Raw genomic sequence first — 17,025 nt, forward strand, 5'->3', positions numbered from 1 at the left:
GGCCGTGCATGTTTGTTGTGGGCAAAAATCTGTTGAGTGAGCGACAGAATTGCACATGTTACATGATGTTGTTTTTCGGCCTCCAATCAATAACTGAAGAGTTGCCTGATCCCTCATAGCCCAGTTTACTTCAAGTTTGTAGTCACGCAGGGCAATAGCAGCTTGACTGGAGTAGACATTATGGTAGTCATAGAAAATGTCCCCATTTGCATTGGAAATTTTAATAATGTTGGCCTTGTACATGTCCAATTCATGTCGTCCGTTGGGGTAGACTTAACAGATGATACGTTTAAATTTTCCGAAAGCAGTTATAAACTCACTTAGACTGAGCCACTTATGTAATCAGGGATCATTCTTCCCAGCCTTGTCATCCTGATTTGATAGATCCGATTCAAAGTGTGGTAGCAAAAGAGTAGCAAGATAATGTGCTTACCCACGAGAATCTGTTTCCGCTGGCTTTCGGATACCACGTCGATTGCTGGTAGTATTTCTGGCGAAACTCCTTGAGACTGCATCAGCTGATCGAGCGACGATGCAGGCTGGGCTACTGGCAATGAAGAAAGATATGTAGAGCCAATTAAGAATAACTCCGAAGAAGACACCTGTTGTCGTGCCATGATGGTGGTAATTTGAATTATTTAGGTCAGCGATTGAACGCTGAATTGAGTTGATTGAACTCATTATGGTGTCTGGAGTCAATGTGTTTTCAGCAATGGCGGCCATGTTGGAAGTAGCCCCAACTTCTGGAATACTACATTGTATTGCCGTTTCTGCTTCATTGTATCCCTCTGCCGCATTAGCAAGAATAACTGTCATACTACGGCGACTTTGATGTGGAGTTAGCTGTGGCGTGAGGGATGCTGTTTCTGCTTCTGACTGACGTATGCTGGGTTGCGCGTGAGGTGGGCTGTCCCTCGATTGTCTCAGTACATGATCAGCAGGCCGTGAACTCATGGAAGGTACATTATCCATGTATAGCTGCCTCAAGGCATGCTTCAGGAGGGAAGAAGAACTCACTGGAGGAACACACAAAAAACAGACAAATAAAATTCACTCACTTCTGGTAAATGACACCATAGTCACTGATGACACTGGCATTGCAAATGTTTTCAATGATTTTTTCACCAACATTACCACAAAGTTAAAAGAACCAGTGAGAGAAAACAACTTTAATGAATGAAAAACTTCTGCAGCAGCAAAATCTCTAAGGAGGTATGTTTCTCTATCCCACCAGTATCAAAAAACTTTGTTAAAAAATGTCTCAGTGAACTTGATACCAAGAAAGCTACAGGACTTGATCAGATTGGTCCACAATTCATTAAATCTTCAGCCTCTGCTATTGTAGATAGCATAACATTCATAATTAAAATATTGCAACCTCAGCTGTCCCCAAAATATGGAAAACTGCAAAAGTAACTCCTATTCACAAATCTGGTTCTAAGGATGATGCTGATGACTTAACCGACCAATCTTAGTACTACCAGACTTGTCAAAATTGATTAAAAAACATGTCCATGACTCATTCATGTCATATTTAACCAAACACTTGCTGTTACACCCTAATCAATCAGGCTTTAGATAAAAACATTCCTGTAAGACTGCCTTGATCTCCCTAACTGATAAATGGCTTCAAGCACTTGACCAAGGTAGAATAATAGGATCTGTATTTGTAGATTTCAGGAAAGCTTTTGACATGGTGGATCATGAAATCCTTTTGAAGAAACTGAAAATCTACCAGTGTGATGAAAGAACAATTAGATGGTTTACTTCTTACTTAAGTGAGAGAACACAACATGTTTACATAAATAATGTTCTGTCTGAACCTGGAACTATTAGATATGGAGTACCACAAGGCTCAATTCTAGGTCCATTACTATTCATTTTATTTATTAATGACCTACCACTTTTACTAAGAGACTCCATATGTTACCGCACTTGCCTTCTACTCATTGGTGAGAAAGTACAAGTCCAGTGTTTTGTTTAGTATTGGATTTATTATGCCTTATTGGGTTCATAGGTGGAGATTGAGACATTTCTCCTTGCTTTGTTGCATACACCCTACAAATACAATAAAAAATACATTTACTACAATAATAAATAATATCGTCATCAGTACATTATTGTTCTGCATGTTTACATTGATTCTCTTACAGTACATTCAATACGAATAACTTAAAACTCCATATAGTTATTAATTATCCATCTAGAGAGATAGTGGACCAACTAAACCTAAACAACAGTCAGTGTTTAGAGCACAAGTAGGGAACAGACAGACAGACAAACAAAGGTATGGACATAACGATATGCTAATAATAAAATGCAGGTTGATAACCTATTAAAATGTAATAAAATACAGCAACATGCATTCCCGAGAAATATGCAGAGTACATTTAAAATAAACTATTACATTAATCATATTATAAATCTATTTACCTTATCATATGGGACAAAGCCCAATTTACATCTTCTTGCAAGCACAAGAAACTCTAATGGACTGACCACTAATATGCTGTTCATACTATGTTGTTTATACAGACAAGTAGCAAACTAACCAATCAGAAAGTTGTTTACCACTTGTCATACAATAGAACAACCCAGCATGACCAGCAATCAGGGTAGTTGCATTGCTCAGTGAACAAAACTCTTAACAGGTTACCCTGGTTCAAGGTTACCTAAATGGCTAAATATGTGTAAACTGAGAATAACACACTAATTGCAACTGATGACTGTATTTCACTCAATAATAAACATTAACTACATAAAAGAATAAAATATTTACTTCTGCCTAATTAAAACATGAATATAAAATTATAAAACGTATCCTCCTGCTACAAGTAGTATAAAACATCTATAGATCTCTGTGCAGATGAAACCGCTCCGGTGGCCTAGTGGTTAGAGCGTCCACCTCGGATGCGGGAGGTCGTGGGTTTGATCCCCGGCCGAGTCATACCAAAGACTTACAAAAACGGTACTAACAGCTGCCTCGCTTGGCGCTCAGCATTAAGAGGTTAGTGTTGGGACTGGTCGGCCCGGTGTCAGGATAATGTGACTGGGTGGGACATCATGCTACATGTCAGTGGCATGATGCCCCAGTACTAGACATCACTATAAACTGCCACATTGCAGACATCGTAGCGATATGACTGAAAAATTGTTAAAGCTATGTTAAAAATCCAAATCACATCACACATCTATGCAGATGACACAACATTGTCAGACATCCAAAACACAAAGCAGGAACTCAAAATTTCTTTACAGAATGCCCTAAACAAACTGGAAAACTGGTACACATGCAATGGCATGGTGGTAAATACTGGTAAAACTAAAATATTACTTATCTCAACATGGCAAAGAAGGACAAATCTTGATAGTGATGAACTATGTCTGACATATTGGAAGGATACAAATTTGCAAATGGTCTGTCATGATAGACTACTTGGTGTTCTGGTAGATAATAACCTATCATGGACTGAACATATCAAACATAGTAAAAAAGTCAATTCAAGTTTATGGTTTCTCAGTAGGATAATACATTTTCTCCCTGAAAGGCACAGAAAACTATTTTATAACAGTTACATACAACCCTTTTTAGACTACTGTAATACAGTATGGGGTAATTCAAATGATAAAAACATAGCAAAGCTGGTACATCTTCAAAAAAGAGCATTTGGGCTAATATCAATCCAGAAAGAAAGCAAGAAAAATTTAGCTGGTACGTTAAAAATATTACTTATTAAAGACCGAATCTGTTTGAGAAAAGCCAAATTAATGTACAGGATATCTCATAATAGTGCTCCTGAATATTTGCAATCACTATTCCAGTATAGGATACCTGGTAATACTCCCCACCTGTGATCCATGTCTACCAAATAGTATAAAATTCCCAAACCAAACAAGGAGTAATTTTAAAAAAGTTTCCAATACTCTAGAACTCTGCTCTGGAATAGTATTCCAGTTGAGATCAGAAATGCCCACTCTATTTCCTTCTTCCAAACCCAATATATCCAGTGGCTTCAGAGATGCAGCTAAAATAAATTCCTTTGTGTAAGGGCCTCAAGGTAGATTAATTCTTAGCTAATTGTGTTACCCTCTTTAAATAAGGTCATTATTATTATTATGATTTCTTTAACAATTTCACATTTTCTGCATATTCATGTGAGGAATTCTTATTAATTGTGGCGTACACTTCTGCTTTTGGTATCGCTTTGAAACTCACTTAGAATTGGCCATGATTTAGATAGGCTTCTGAGAATGGAGCTATCTGACTCTTTTTGCCCTGGTAAGATATATAAGTATTTTTGGTCAGAAAATCAAAGGTCAAGGTCACATGACTGTAACACATCTTTCACATAATAATTAATACATTGGATGCATTCATCAGTCTATCTTTATCAGCTTTATGTAACATTGGATATTTTTAAGAGAATAATATGCATAATCATGAAAACCTCAGAATTTTCTTGTAAGAGTTATTTGCTGATAGACTATTTGGATTGTGTTATGATGTTATAAAGTATTAAAATGCATGCATGACTTTTTTCTGTTAATTGTAGTAAACTACTACAGTGTAACAGTTGATTGGCTTTTGCTAGAAATGAATCCAATGTGACCATCAACGAAAGATAGTTCACAGTCTCTTTGCTACATATCTTAACTGTGTTCACTGTGGATTGAAAACAAATAATCCACTTGATGGAGAGAGAGATCATGTGTAGTTTTTATGCATGCATTCCTTTTCTAACTTTTAAAAATACATTTCAGGATCAGATGTGGATTACCAGACATCAACAATAATCCAGGTGAATTGGTTTGTGTTTGATCCAGAGTTAGCAATACAGTCATGTCAGTGGGCAGTTGGTTAGTACATTGTTTGTAATTACTAATATAATTGTAGTAAGTTTAAACTGATATTGTTAAAAAATATTCTCTCTAAATATGAGCAATATTTCTGTAGAAGCTATTCACAGTGTTATATGATTAGTTACTTCTATAACATTGTTTGTTTGTGGAGCTTTTCAGAAACATAAAACTGAAGGAAATATGCAAAGCTAAAGACACAATATATTGATGGCACTCTTTGTAGTTCAGGGAACCAAATTTTTTATCTTGAAAGAACACCAGTTATTTATGTACCTATTTATATCAATGCATGCTGACAGAACATCATCAACATAATAAAATATACATATTGGAAATCTCTCAGTTGTTAGATACTTTACTCGATCTTAATGCATTATGAGTCCTTCCACCACCTCAAAAATTCCATCCCTCCCAAGCTAAAACATGGATTTTAACTATATGTTTAGGTTTGTTTTAGCAACATAATCAGGTAAGAATGGTATCACACTGGATGGAGGGATTGACACTAGATCCAGTGATTTGTCTGTTACTGTTTCTGCTTGTGTCTAGTGTACAAGCCTGTTCAAAAGGCCTCACAAATACTTCCCACTGTTGTACTCATTTTCCAATTTGAGCAATTCAGGAAGTTTTGTTTTCTTTGAAGGTCACCTGCCACCTATATTGTACAAACGTGTGATATTATTATAGTTATAAACAAAATGCATTGGTTATGTGAACACACCATAAAAATGTTTAATTAGACTTAAAACTCTGCTTTATAAAATGAAGAAATGATTCGGCAATCTCCGTAAACAATCGGTAGTTTCCGTGTGCCAAAACCGGATATGACGTAGATTTATCCCTTCTATTCAACCTAGCCGTTCAAGTGCTTAATTTCCCCACGTAAATGTCTGTGTGATATAGCGTACGATCATGCTTTTGTACTGCAAATATGGTGCACTGTGTTGCATACGGATGTAACCAAAATAGTGATGATTGGGAAAAGGCATTCTTTCTTTTTCCGAAAAACCATGTTTACCAGAAAAAAGTGTATTTAATCTGTGGGATCGAATAGGGGAGGGATGGGAAAGTTGTATCATTTATGCCGGATTATAGTGAATTTGGCCCGAAGACAATTCGGCCCATCTCGAAATACAATTTGGTCAAACTTAGCAATAGTTTGTACATTCATTTTCTTCAACAAAAGAGTAGATTCAATGTAAGATAGGTTTTAGGGGGGAAAAAACTAAATTTAAACAAACTATTTTGATATGCTTTGAAAGAAAATAATCATACTTCGTAATGTACATATTTATGAGAGAAAACACAAACTGACATATCTTGCTTGTTCTAATTAAAATATTTATATACATTTTTTATGCTAACAAATATATGCATCTGCACAACGACGTTCTCAGTTTAAGTCTTCCTGTCAAATTATCAATAATCATTTATAAAACAAAAATACGTAACAGATAATATTCTACATAATGCGAATAGATTTTGCAAAGGGTATTGTACAAGAGATATTATAACAAATATACTTAAGTTTAGGCTTCACGTTGTAACACAGCTGCATACAATACATACTAGATTACACATGAGAGAGAGAGAGAGAGAATAATGATGAGCATTTTGTCAGTATTTAGTTGCTGCAATATGAAGCTCTTACCAGTTAATTTTATTGTTTTTATTTTTCAAAGTGTCTTAGTGTTTGCGCGAGTAAATTGAAAACTTGTCATTACTTGTCAATATTGTCAATCATATTTCCTCCATTATTCCTTACAAATTAGAAAGGAAACAATTTTGTGTTTAATTTGTGCCCCCCCCCACATACACACACACTCACAGTACAAAATAAATTGATAAACATACAATTGTTTGAAAATAAAATGAAATAAATTAATATGGAATTGTTATCATATACTCCTTCTGTTTTCATTATGCGAAAATTATTTTTTAAAAATATATGTCCACGAACTCCATATTTGTAGCGGGTGCCGGCTTGATTATGCATCCTTAGTGTAGTGTGTATCGCTTATGTCAAAAAACAAAATCGCAAATGAGACGAAAGTATCACCCGATTGCTTGAAGGCACCTGCCATTTACGCATGACAAGTTACTTATTGCAAACTGACCCAGATTGTATTCTATCCAGGTTGACTATAAGTCCGTATCTCGCAAACAAACCACCAAAAAAGAATCATTATTTTAAAATACATTCAATGTGAGTGCAAATGATAAAGTATTATTAAAGCAAGTTATTATTGTGTATAATATTTGCCCTGCAAAACATGAATTATGATTACATATGGCAAACAAATAGAAGCCTGGGTGATAAACACAGCGGCATGGAGCAGTAAACTCATTGTTTGAACTTACCGACAGGATATCAAATACATAGGTTATTTTATTACAATGCAAACCAACCCCGGAAAATTCACTTTGGTATCTTTTAGTGTGCCGATTTTTTCTTCTGAAGTTGGCCGACAAAAGGAAGTCAAATTTGGTTCCTTTGGATTCTTTAACTGTGCCGATTTCTTTCATCTTTTTTTTTTATAAAGTCTGCTGACACAGGGAAGCCAGGATTGATTCTTTTTACCTGTTTTAACAGGAATTTTCGAAATAAATTGAAACTTGGAACAGTTTTGAAAGCGACACAATCTAGTGCATCTTGCACACATACCAATATAAGGCTGAACAGTAAATTAGTTTTCATTAGTTTCATCTAAAATATTCCATATCCGTAGTTTATGGTGTTTATTTTTCAACAACAAGAAGCATGTACTTTGTCTTGTAGGGATAAATGTACGTCATTTCCGGTTGCGTCCTCTATAGGTGGGAAATCGTAACTAAGGGGAAGTAACAGCGTTGTATACTTACATTTCGAGTAATTAAATTATTATTTCTTCTTTACCCTTGATAATTTTTTATTTATTTTTGTGCGAGTATAACCATTTTTAATCATGTAATGAAAATCTGATATAAATAGGAAAATGTTGGAGGATGGCCGGTGACCTTTGAGTTATTCTCCATACTTAGTTGCCACTTAATTTGGTTCTGATAAATGCATGCAGACATAGCTGTGATGGGTAGAGTGAAACAAAAATCTTTGCAGTATACCCTATCTTCAGTTAACAAGATGGCCATATATATATAGCTTCAAAAGATTGGAAATTTAATTTGGTAGTGACTGTAAGCATAATTTGTTTTCCTGCATAAAAATGAACCTTTCATGGCACAATAAACATGTTCCAGTTACTTTGGAAAATGCAACACTCTACCACATTCCATTGCTTTTATTTAAATTTGGTGCTGACTTCCTTTGAATAAAGGTTCTTTGATATTATTGGAGATTGTAGTTGGTTTGCCTTAATAAGGGGTACATGTATCATTTAAGTTACTGCTAAAGGACAGCTTTGGATGACCAAACAGATATTTGTTTCTTATTGTGGTGGCAACATCAAATAATTGTAGGACAATGCATGAGACTGATTTTTTTCTTTCATTTGCTTAGTATTTATACAGAAAGATTGGTGCTTCAGAGGTGATCAGTTCTCATTGAAGTTTCAGCAAAACTATTTTTTCTGGATACATTTTAAAAACAACTGCCTTCAAAGGTTGGTTGATTGTAGCATAGATAGACCAATAAGTAGATCTCTGGGTACTTTTGTGGGGGTTTTTTGGTGACATTTTTGGTGATGGAGTGATGTTGCCTTCCATGCATGTGTCAGAAACTTTTTAAATAAAAAAGGTCAACAGATGATGAATACACAGGCATTTTTTTTTTGTTCTGACAAGTATATGAGTGTTCAGAAGGATTTAATTCTGTGAGTGAAAAGAAGAGGAATTTTCCTTACCATCCACATACTGAGGTCAGTCAAAATAAATAAATTAATTACTAGTGAGTGGCCAATAATCCGACACTGTTTTGTCTGAAAGATCCAAAATAAAAATATGAATTACAAAATAATCTGACAATATTTTGTCTGAAAGTTCCATTATGGGTTACTGCCTTGTCTGCTTGATCTCTGCTACCATAAATGTTAATAGCAAAAAATGACTGTATCTCACAGCATACAGTACTCAGGCTAGATGTCAGAATCAGTGGATTATGATATAACAATTCACTGTTAAGATGGTTTGTCAATATGAACACAAAGAATATGCTTATCTAACAACAGATAAATTCCAGTGCATTTTATATCTAGTTTGCAGCTTCCTTTTATGATGCCTCTGAATTTCTTCACTCCAAACCCAAAGTTGTATATACAAGTTTAAACAGTAAATAATATCAGGAAAAAATATTGTCAGACCTATGTTTTGTTGCCAGTAAGGAATATAAATCCCAATTTGCAACATTAGTGAAGCCAAGCGTGATTCCTGAATAAACTTTGTACACGTTATTTTATGTACGTTTTAAGAAGAAATTTTTTGTATTTCCAAGTTCAAGAAAAATACATGTATATGAAATTGCAGGAGACATACCACAATCATCTTATATTAGAATTCATACACAATCTTTTCCCCAAAAATGATAATAAACTTTTTAAATGTTACTTTTCGTACTTTTAAGAAAGATTTTTTTTTTCATGTATGAGAAAAGTACATGCATATGAAATTTTGGGAGCAATGCCACAACCTTGTTATATCCAAATTCATGTTATAACGGAGCATGCTTTAGCAGGGTCACACTGTACTAATATATTGCATATAACGTCATTTTTCAATTTTGTTACCATACTTATGCACCTTTTTTTTTTTTCTTTCTTCATTTTTCAACAGGTTCTGGTAAGTCAGTGACTGATATACAAGATTTCGTTGATGTAGATACAAGTCAATCCAGAGGTTCAAAAGATTTTGGGAGTTACAATCTGATAGGTCATACAATATACAATACTATAAAATGTAAAAACAATGCTGGACTGACCACCACTCACACCAGTGATGGAGTACGTATTACACACTCTGTGATACCAGCACCAGCTGTAACCATTGAAGTACTTGGAGCATCAAAAACAGAATATCCTGTTCAGGATTCCTTTTTCAGTGATCCCACATCTGTAAGGTTACGCTGGACAGGATTTGAAGAGGGTACTGGAATTAACAGCTTTCTTGTGAGTAGTATAATCACTTTGAATAAGTTTTATTTAATTTTCATCCAAAATTATTATTTTTTTATCTGAATTTTTGTAACATATAATATCTTCATTCTTTTACATCTGGAATTCAGCAGATCATGTAATCTGTGTAATAGATATAGGAAAATTTAAATCAGTAAATTATGTTCATGATAAATAAAAGAAATCTTTCAGTCATGAAATATTTTGTGTGACCTCTTTTTCTGTTAAAATTAAATGACTATCATGAATCGTTAGCTCATATCACCATAAGGCCATGTAACTTTTTGGTATGGCCCTTCATCTGGCTTGTATCATCTATTGTGTATTCTTTATTTTAAACTTCTCAAAAACCACCAGAGAAATTTCAGCTGTATTAGGCAGGGAGCATCCTGCCATAAAGGGCTTTCAGATATCTACAAATGATTTTGATCTGCCATCAAATATGGCCACTATTACTAAATATTGAAAACAACTTCTCAGAAACTGCTGAACAGAGTTTCACCTATTAATTTCAATTGGAGAGAAATTAACCTGATATGAGAGGCTTTCAAGTTTATACAAATGATGTTGATCTACCATTAATTATGGTCACCATCACTAAAAAAGAACAAAAAAATATTTTAAATGACTTCTCAAAATCTTCTGAACTTACTTTAGGCAAATTTCACAAAACGCATTCTGGCATGAAGCACTGGTAACCATAGCTGTTGAGATACAATGGTTAGACCTAATATATCCCCAAATTAAGTACATGTGAAATTCAAAACATGTGATTATTTGATCGTCTGAGATAAGTTGCACCTATTTTCTTCATTACATTTCATACTTTATTAAAAGTTATAGGTCATGGAATGCTTTAGCCACTCTAGTCTCCAGAAAGTCAACTACCTGCAGTGAAAATGTTTTTTCTTATTTCCCTAGCCATAGGGCAAATGAGCAAATGGTAGCACTCTATATTTGTCATGCATGGTTTGTTGTGGTTCCATCTGCATTTGCCATTTTTATCTTTTTCTCAGAAACCACTAAACCAATTTTAAACAAACATTACTGGATAGCATGTTAATATAATGGTATGTCAAGTTTGCATGATGAATTACCATCAGATAAGCTGCCGTTACTAAAATAGAAAAACCTGTAAACTGCCTCTTCTAAAAAAAAACAGTCAACATACCTCTCCCTTGATAATTCGCACACAGTGGGGTCCACAAACATAGACCACACTATAAATGAGGCGTGAGTTACCGAGGGACCTCCACTGCCTCCACTCGGCGTAAGTGACAATTTCATTGATAAAAATTTCCTTACATATTGTTAAATGCGGTGTACTAGGAATGTTGTTTGGAAAGAAAATGTAAGAAAAATTTATGACCTATTTTTAAATTTGATATTTCATAGTGTTGATTAAAGTTTCCAGGTCCTCTCTACCGTTTTTGACAATAAAATGAGTGGTATATAAAAGTTTTCTTTACCAATTTTACTCGCAATTTTCATCAAGTTCAAAAAATAAGGGTCAATTTTTGGGGTATTTTCTGGTTTAAAAAATGGGATCCACGCCTGACCCCGCATTATAAACAGGTTCATAACTTATCATGGCACGAGTTATCAAGAGAGTGGTGTTGTTGTTGTTGTTGCAGGGTTTAGTGCCATTTTTCAGCACACAATAGGCTACACATGGCGGCCAGTATTAATGGTGGAGGAAGAACCCGGGAAAACCCCAGAAAGAACCACCGACCCACAAGAAGCTACTGGCAAGCTTTCTCACATACCCACATTAGCTGAATCCGAGACTCGAACTCATGCAGACAGAGGTGAGACAGAGGTGAGATGGCAGTGATCTGTAACTTAAAGCACTTTAGACCACTCAGCCACTCTGGGCCCCAGATAGTGGTGTATTGTGATGAAGTTTTCTAAGAATTTTGGCATTAAGGGCTTTTCAGTTTATGCCTTTCTGCCATTAAATAGGACCACCTATACCACACAGATTGAGACCATTAAATGCTTGTTAAAAACTGATCATCAGAATTTGACCCAGTTTGCATAGAAGAATCATTTCGTATAGCACTTGCAGTTTTGTACAAAAGATGCCAGCTTACCATCAAATATGACCACTGTTATAAAAAAACAGACTTTGATTACAAATAGATTCCCAGAGATAATCTAAATCAGAAAGAAATTAATTGAAGATCAACTCCCTATTTATACAATTTTCACTTGAACTACTTTGTAAAAGAATGTTCTGGAAAGACCTAATTTAACTGTAATAAAGACTGGCCTTACCTGTTTCAGGTACTCGTAAACTTCTTGTTTACAACTTACAATCATGGACAAAAGTTAGCTATGTAAACATTCTATTTTCAACTTACAATCATATACAAAACAATTGAGCACACAATATAAATTAAACACAGTTACATTATTATTAGTTATTTTAAATAAATCAATGTTTATTTCCTTTATGAAAATACTTCTGTACAAGATCTCTCTTCATTTAGTTCTGTTCCATCATCATATGGTTCAAACATCTTAACATTCCTACCAACTTTGTTAGTGCAAGCAGTTACCTTCTTTCCATTGGCTCCATGTGTTGCTGTGCTATAAAAAGATTCAACCAAGCCAAGCCAATTCTTTCTATTAGCAAGCATTATATAAATTTTATTCCTTGGTGACATATTCTTAACTATTCCCAGTAAACAAGGTTTTCATAGCAGCAATTATATATCCTGCCATTATTGTGTTTCTAACCTATTTTTGTGCTGAATTTTCACTGTCCATATGATGTGAATACATCTGAAAATACAGTGGATAAAAAGTCAGACCTTTTGCACTTCACTCTCTTACTTTTCACACAACTCTATATATCTCGTGCAGAAGGCAGATATTATGTCATCTTTTTCAATGTGTAGATGTCTGCCAAACCTGTCACCAAAGAAATTACATTTGTAGCAACTTACCACAAATAACAGTCTTCTTCTGCAGTTTTTTTTTTTACAACTGTCTGTTCCATTTTCTAGGAAAACCATATAGTAGCCTTTTCCCCATAAGAACTTATTTCTTTTTAAGGCTTCAGAGGCTACCTCATGTTCCATCTTTTCAGTGTTCTAAGGGAAATAACAACAAGCCCCTGCCTCACATTGAGAACATCATTTTCTTTGCATATAGAAAACACTGGTATTGGTAAGTCCCTGAGTTATAAGGAAAATAACTATACTGGTAAACCTGCTTGACGTTATGGACATGTTTCCTCCATCTTCAAATTCATGTTGTATTATTTTTGTTTGCCAATGCTACACATCGTCATGGCATATATATTTGACTTTTGCTTAATAAACAAGTTCACAGGTGAATTATCTTATTTTTTGATCGGAAAAACTACAGGTAATTTTTCATGAGGTCAATTCTGTTGTTTACTTCATGTAGACAGTGTTCTTCATGCATACACAGGTGTGCACATGGTATGACACTGCATATAACCAGGTGAGTTTCGCAGTAACATCATGCAGTGTTCTTAGTACATACACAAGGGTGTGCATGGTGGTATGACCCTGCATACAACCAGGTGAGTTTTGTGGCAACATCATACAGTGTTTTTAGTGCATGCAAAGAGTATATGTGGTATGACCCTGCATACAACCAGATGAGTTGCAAGGCAACAAGTGATTTTATTATCGCTTTATTACAGGATAATGTCAGAACAGTCTGTGGGGCAGTGGGGCCACTGAAAGGACCCTTGGGATTCTCACAGATTGCATAAGTGCTCAAAGTGCACACAAAAAAATTGTTACACTTCTTGTGAATTTGGTCTTGTATCTCCCCACTCATCCAGTTTCTTTCAAAGGAAACCTTCCTGATGAATACAACCTCATCAATCCAGAACACCCTTCATTCTTCAGGATGCCTATTTGCACATCCCCTTCTTTTTCAGCACTGCAAATATCTTATTTTTGCCTCGACCAGAAAGTTTTTCAATTCCTGCTTCTGCCATTGGAATCTCTTTTGCACCCAGAGTTTTCACAAGGGTCATGGGAGTGGTAGGGGCCTACCTCCAAATACAGGGAACATTGATTCTCCAATAGTTTGACAATTGGCTGATCAACATTGTTCATGTTCTGTCCCTCCATTAGGATTGTTCCGCTCTTGGTTCACCTTAACTCAGTTGGGTCACTTACCCAACCTCAAATTCAGAATTTGTTCCATCACAAGACCCTGTTTAGGTGGAGATGAACTTCCTCACAACTAAAACTCTGGATCAGGTAGATCCAATCCTTTCTGTCCTAGAGACACTATGAGCAAACCATGTTGTCTGCTTACCTTTATCTTTACCTACTCTGAACCTTGAATGCCACATGCATCCTCTACATTTCCTCCTTTGCACAAGTTCAACCTCAATTCACCTATTACTGCTTTTTCACCATCATTTCCTTGGTGGATGAATTGAGACAGATTCCTGGTGGGGGTTCCCATGCACACACTTGATCCCCACTCCTATCAGTTTGGTGATCCATCAGATTCCGGTTGGGGTGCTCATTTATATCTTGAGGGCATAATTCTCCATGGTATTTGGACTCGGGCAAAATTTCATTTAATTAGTAAGATATTTTTAAAATGGGAAAGAATTTTAGAGTGACAGTGACAACAAAACCCAAGAAATAGATATTTTACCATATTTGCATCATAAACATTAGAATGTTTGACTCATCTTAATTTTGAAAATGATACAATATCATTAATGGAATACATTAAAACCTCCAAGAAACTATGAAAATACTTTATTCAGGTCTTGTCTACCTTTAATTATGATCACTGTTACTAACATTTTTTTTTAAAATTGATAGTTCTTGTTTATGTTCTGAACTACCCGGTAATAATGTCTTCTTTTCTGAGTGACATAATTCAGCTTCAACTAATCTAAATCCTTGTTCAGGCTTGATAAAAAAGAGCTGATTATTAGCATTTAAACTTTTTGCCAGATAACTATGTATATTTGCCAAGTTCATGTGAAGGTTACTGTCCATGTCTGTCAGAACAGACACAGTCATGTTTCATCCTATTACACTTCTGGTGACCTCACCATGTTTGGGATGGGAGTTGGGGCAATCAATTTGCTTGTTGTTGTCAAATATTTTAATAACCTCTTTTCTGAAATCTACAAAAAAAATGTGGGGCTGTATGGGTGATTGGTTTTATTTGTTGGTTATTTAATATTTCAAACCATGCTTTCCTGAAATTCTTTTCTGATTTTGCATTACAACAGGTTGACATGAATGGTCCAGGCTTGCACCTGTCTGAGGTTGTTCTAGGGGAAGTGGACAGTAACACCTATGCAACATTCCAGGGACTTTATTTGAAGGATGGAGTGTACACTGTATCTGTAATAGGCATCAATGAGGCAGAAATCTACAGTGAAAAGATCTCAACTAATGTTACCCTCTTTACACAGAAACCAGTGATGAGTAAGTATGATATAGATAGGTATATCCATTATAAGATCACATTTTGATGAGGTATTGGTAAGTAATGATGTGTCATAATGATGTAATACATGTTGTACACAGAACAACAAAAGAGGGTGTATATCAGTGAAACTGCATGATATTTGATTCTCATCAGTCAAGAATAAGTCAGTTAAAGTAGTACCTGTAAGAGATTTTGAACTAGATTTAGTAAATTTAATTGGACCATTGACTATACCTGTATTCTATAAGTACTGCTTTGTACTGATGTGCTTTTATCATGAGGAACATTGTATCAAAGTTCACTATAATTTTTAATTTTATGTCTGATTATTATTGACTCATAGGTCCATGATAGTAATAGACACTGTGCAGAAACATTATAAATTGGAATTAGATATAGACATAACATGGAAGGATTTTATACGCATCATTTTCCCACCAAAGAAGACACATCACATAAGGTTTATTTAATAGCTAAACTGTTCATTTTATCAGCAAGCTTAGTTACATACAATATGGTCAAACAAACCATTAAATTATATCATAATTGCCTCCTATATACACCACTCCCTCAATAACTCGCGCCCTGATAACTCACAAACCCACTTATAATGCAGGGTCAGACATGGATCCCATTTTTTGAACCAGAAAATACCCCAAAAATTGATCCCTGTTTGTTGAACTTGAAGAAAATCATGATCTAAATTGGTAATGGAAACTTTAATATATCCCTTGTTTTACTGTCAAAAATGATAGATAGGACCTGGAAAATGTAATAAACATTGTGAAATATCAAATTTAAAAATAGGTCATACAATGTTTTACATTTTCTTTCCAAACAACATTCCTAGTACACTGCAATTAACGATATGTAAGGAAATTTCACTCAATGAAAATGTCACTTATGCTGAGTGGAGACAGTACTTTAATAAATAAATACAAATTAAATAATTTTTTTATCAATTGAAATTTGTGTTCTAGTTCTATTTTTTAGTTCCTTTTAAGTGTAATAATCATAAATGTAATGTCTCCTCTTGTAAATAAACGTAAAATGCATCAATCTATCATAACAGCTATGTCTGAGAGCATTTTTCTGAGAACCTAATTAAGTACCAACCGTGTTTGGATAACTGACTTGCAGAAATATTTGTTGTATTGTTGCACTGAATTAAAAGCTGACCTCCTTTGTATTATCACATTAATTATGTCTTTTGAATCAAATAAAGGAGGTGGAATTAAAGAAAAGTTAAAAGGCAGGAAAATCCTACAAACTTAAAATCTAACAGCCGCAGTCATATGTTGGGGGAACTCACTTCATTTAATCAATCAAACACTGTTAAAAATTTTATAAATGTTATGGTGTATGTAACATAAACTACCTTAAATTAACTGACTCTTTCATAGCTGTGATTAAAGATCGCAAGACAGCCAAGTAAAATGAATAATTCATAAAATAAAGACCTTGATTTCACAGATACGGACCATTGTTGGCAAGCAGGTTTCAAAGAATTCTTGAACTGGCACTTAGAGATATCATCAAGGATGATAAGAAGTTTCATTATTACTTTCAGTGAAATCATGATATCAATATTGTACTAACTGTACAATAC

General features: G+C 34.8%; 1 protein-coding gene across 1 annotated transcript in view; it reads left to right on the forward strand.

Annotated features, from left to right (window-relative positions):
* LOC149805301 (uncharacterized) overlaps positions 1 to 17,025 on the forward strand; it is a 384,402-nt gene that overhangs the window by 361,719 nt on the left and 5,658 nt on the right. Inside the window, exons 52-54 of the mRNA XM_089949218.1 lie at positions 4,762 to 4,857; positions 9,625 to 9,956; positions 15,214 to 15,412. Of these exons, the coding sequence (XP_089805344.1) occupies positions 4,762 to 4,857; positions 9,625 to 9,956; positions 15,214 to 15,412 (627 nt within the window). The remainder of the gene's footprint in view (positions 1 to 4,761; positions 4,858 to 9,624; positions 9,957 to 15,213; positions 15,413 to 17,025) is intronic.

The sequence above is a fragment of the Sinohyriopsis cumingii genome, chromosome 2, assembly GCF_028554795.1.
Source record: "Sinohyriopsis cumingii isolate HCF-2022 chromosome 2, ASM2855479v2, whole genome shotgun sequence".
Classification (NCBI taxonomy): Eukaryota; Metazoa; Mollusca; class Bivalvia; order Unionida; family Unionidae; genus Sinohyriopsis; species Sinohyriopsis cumingii.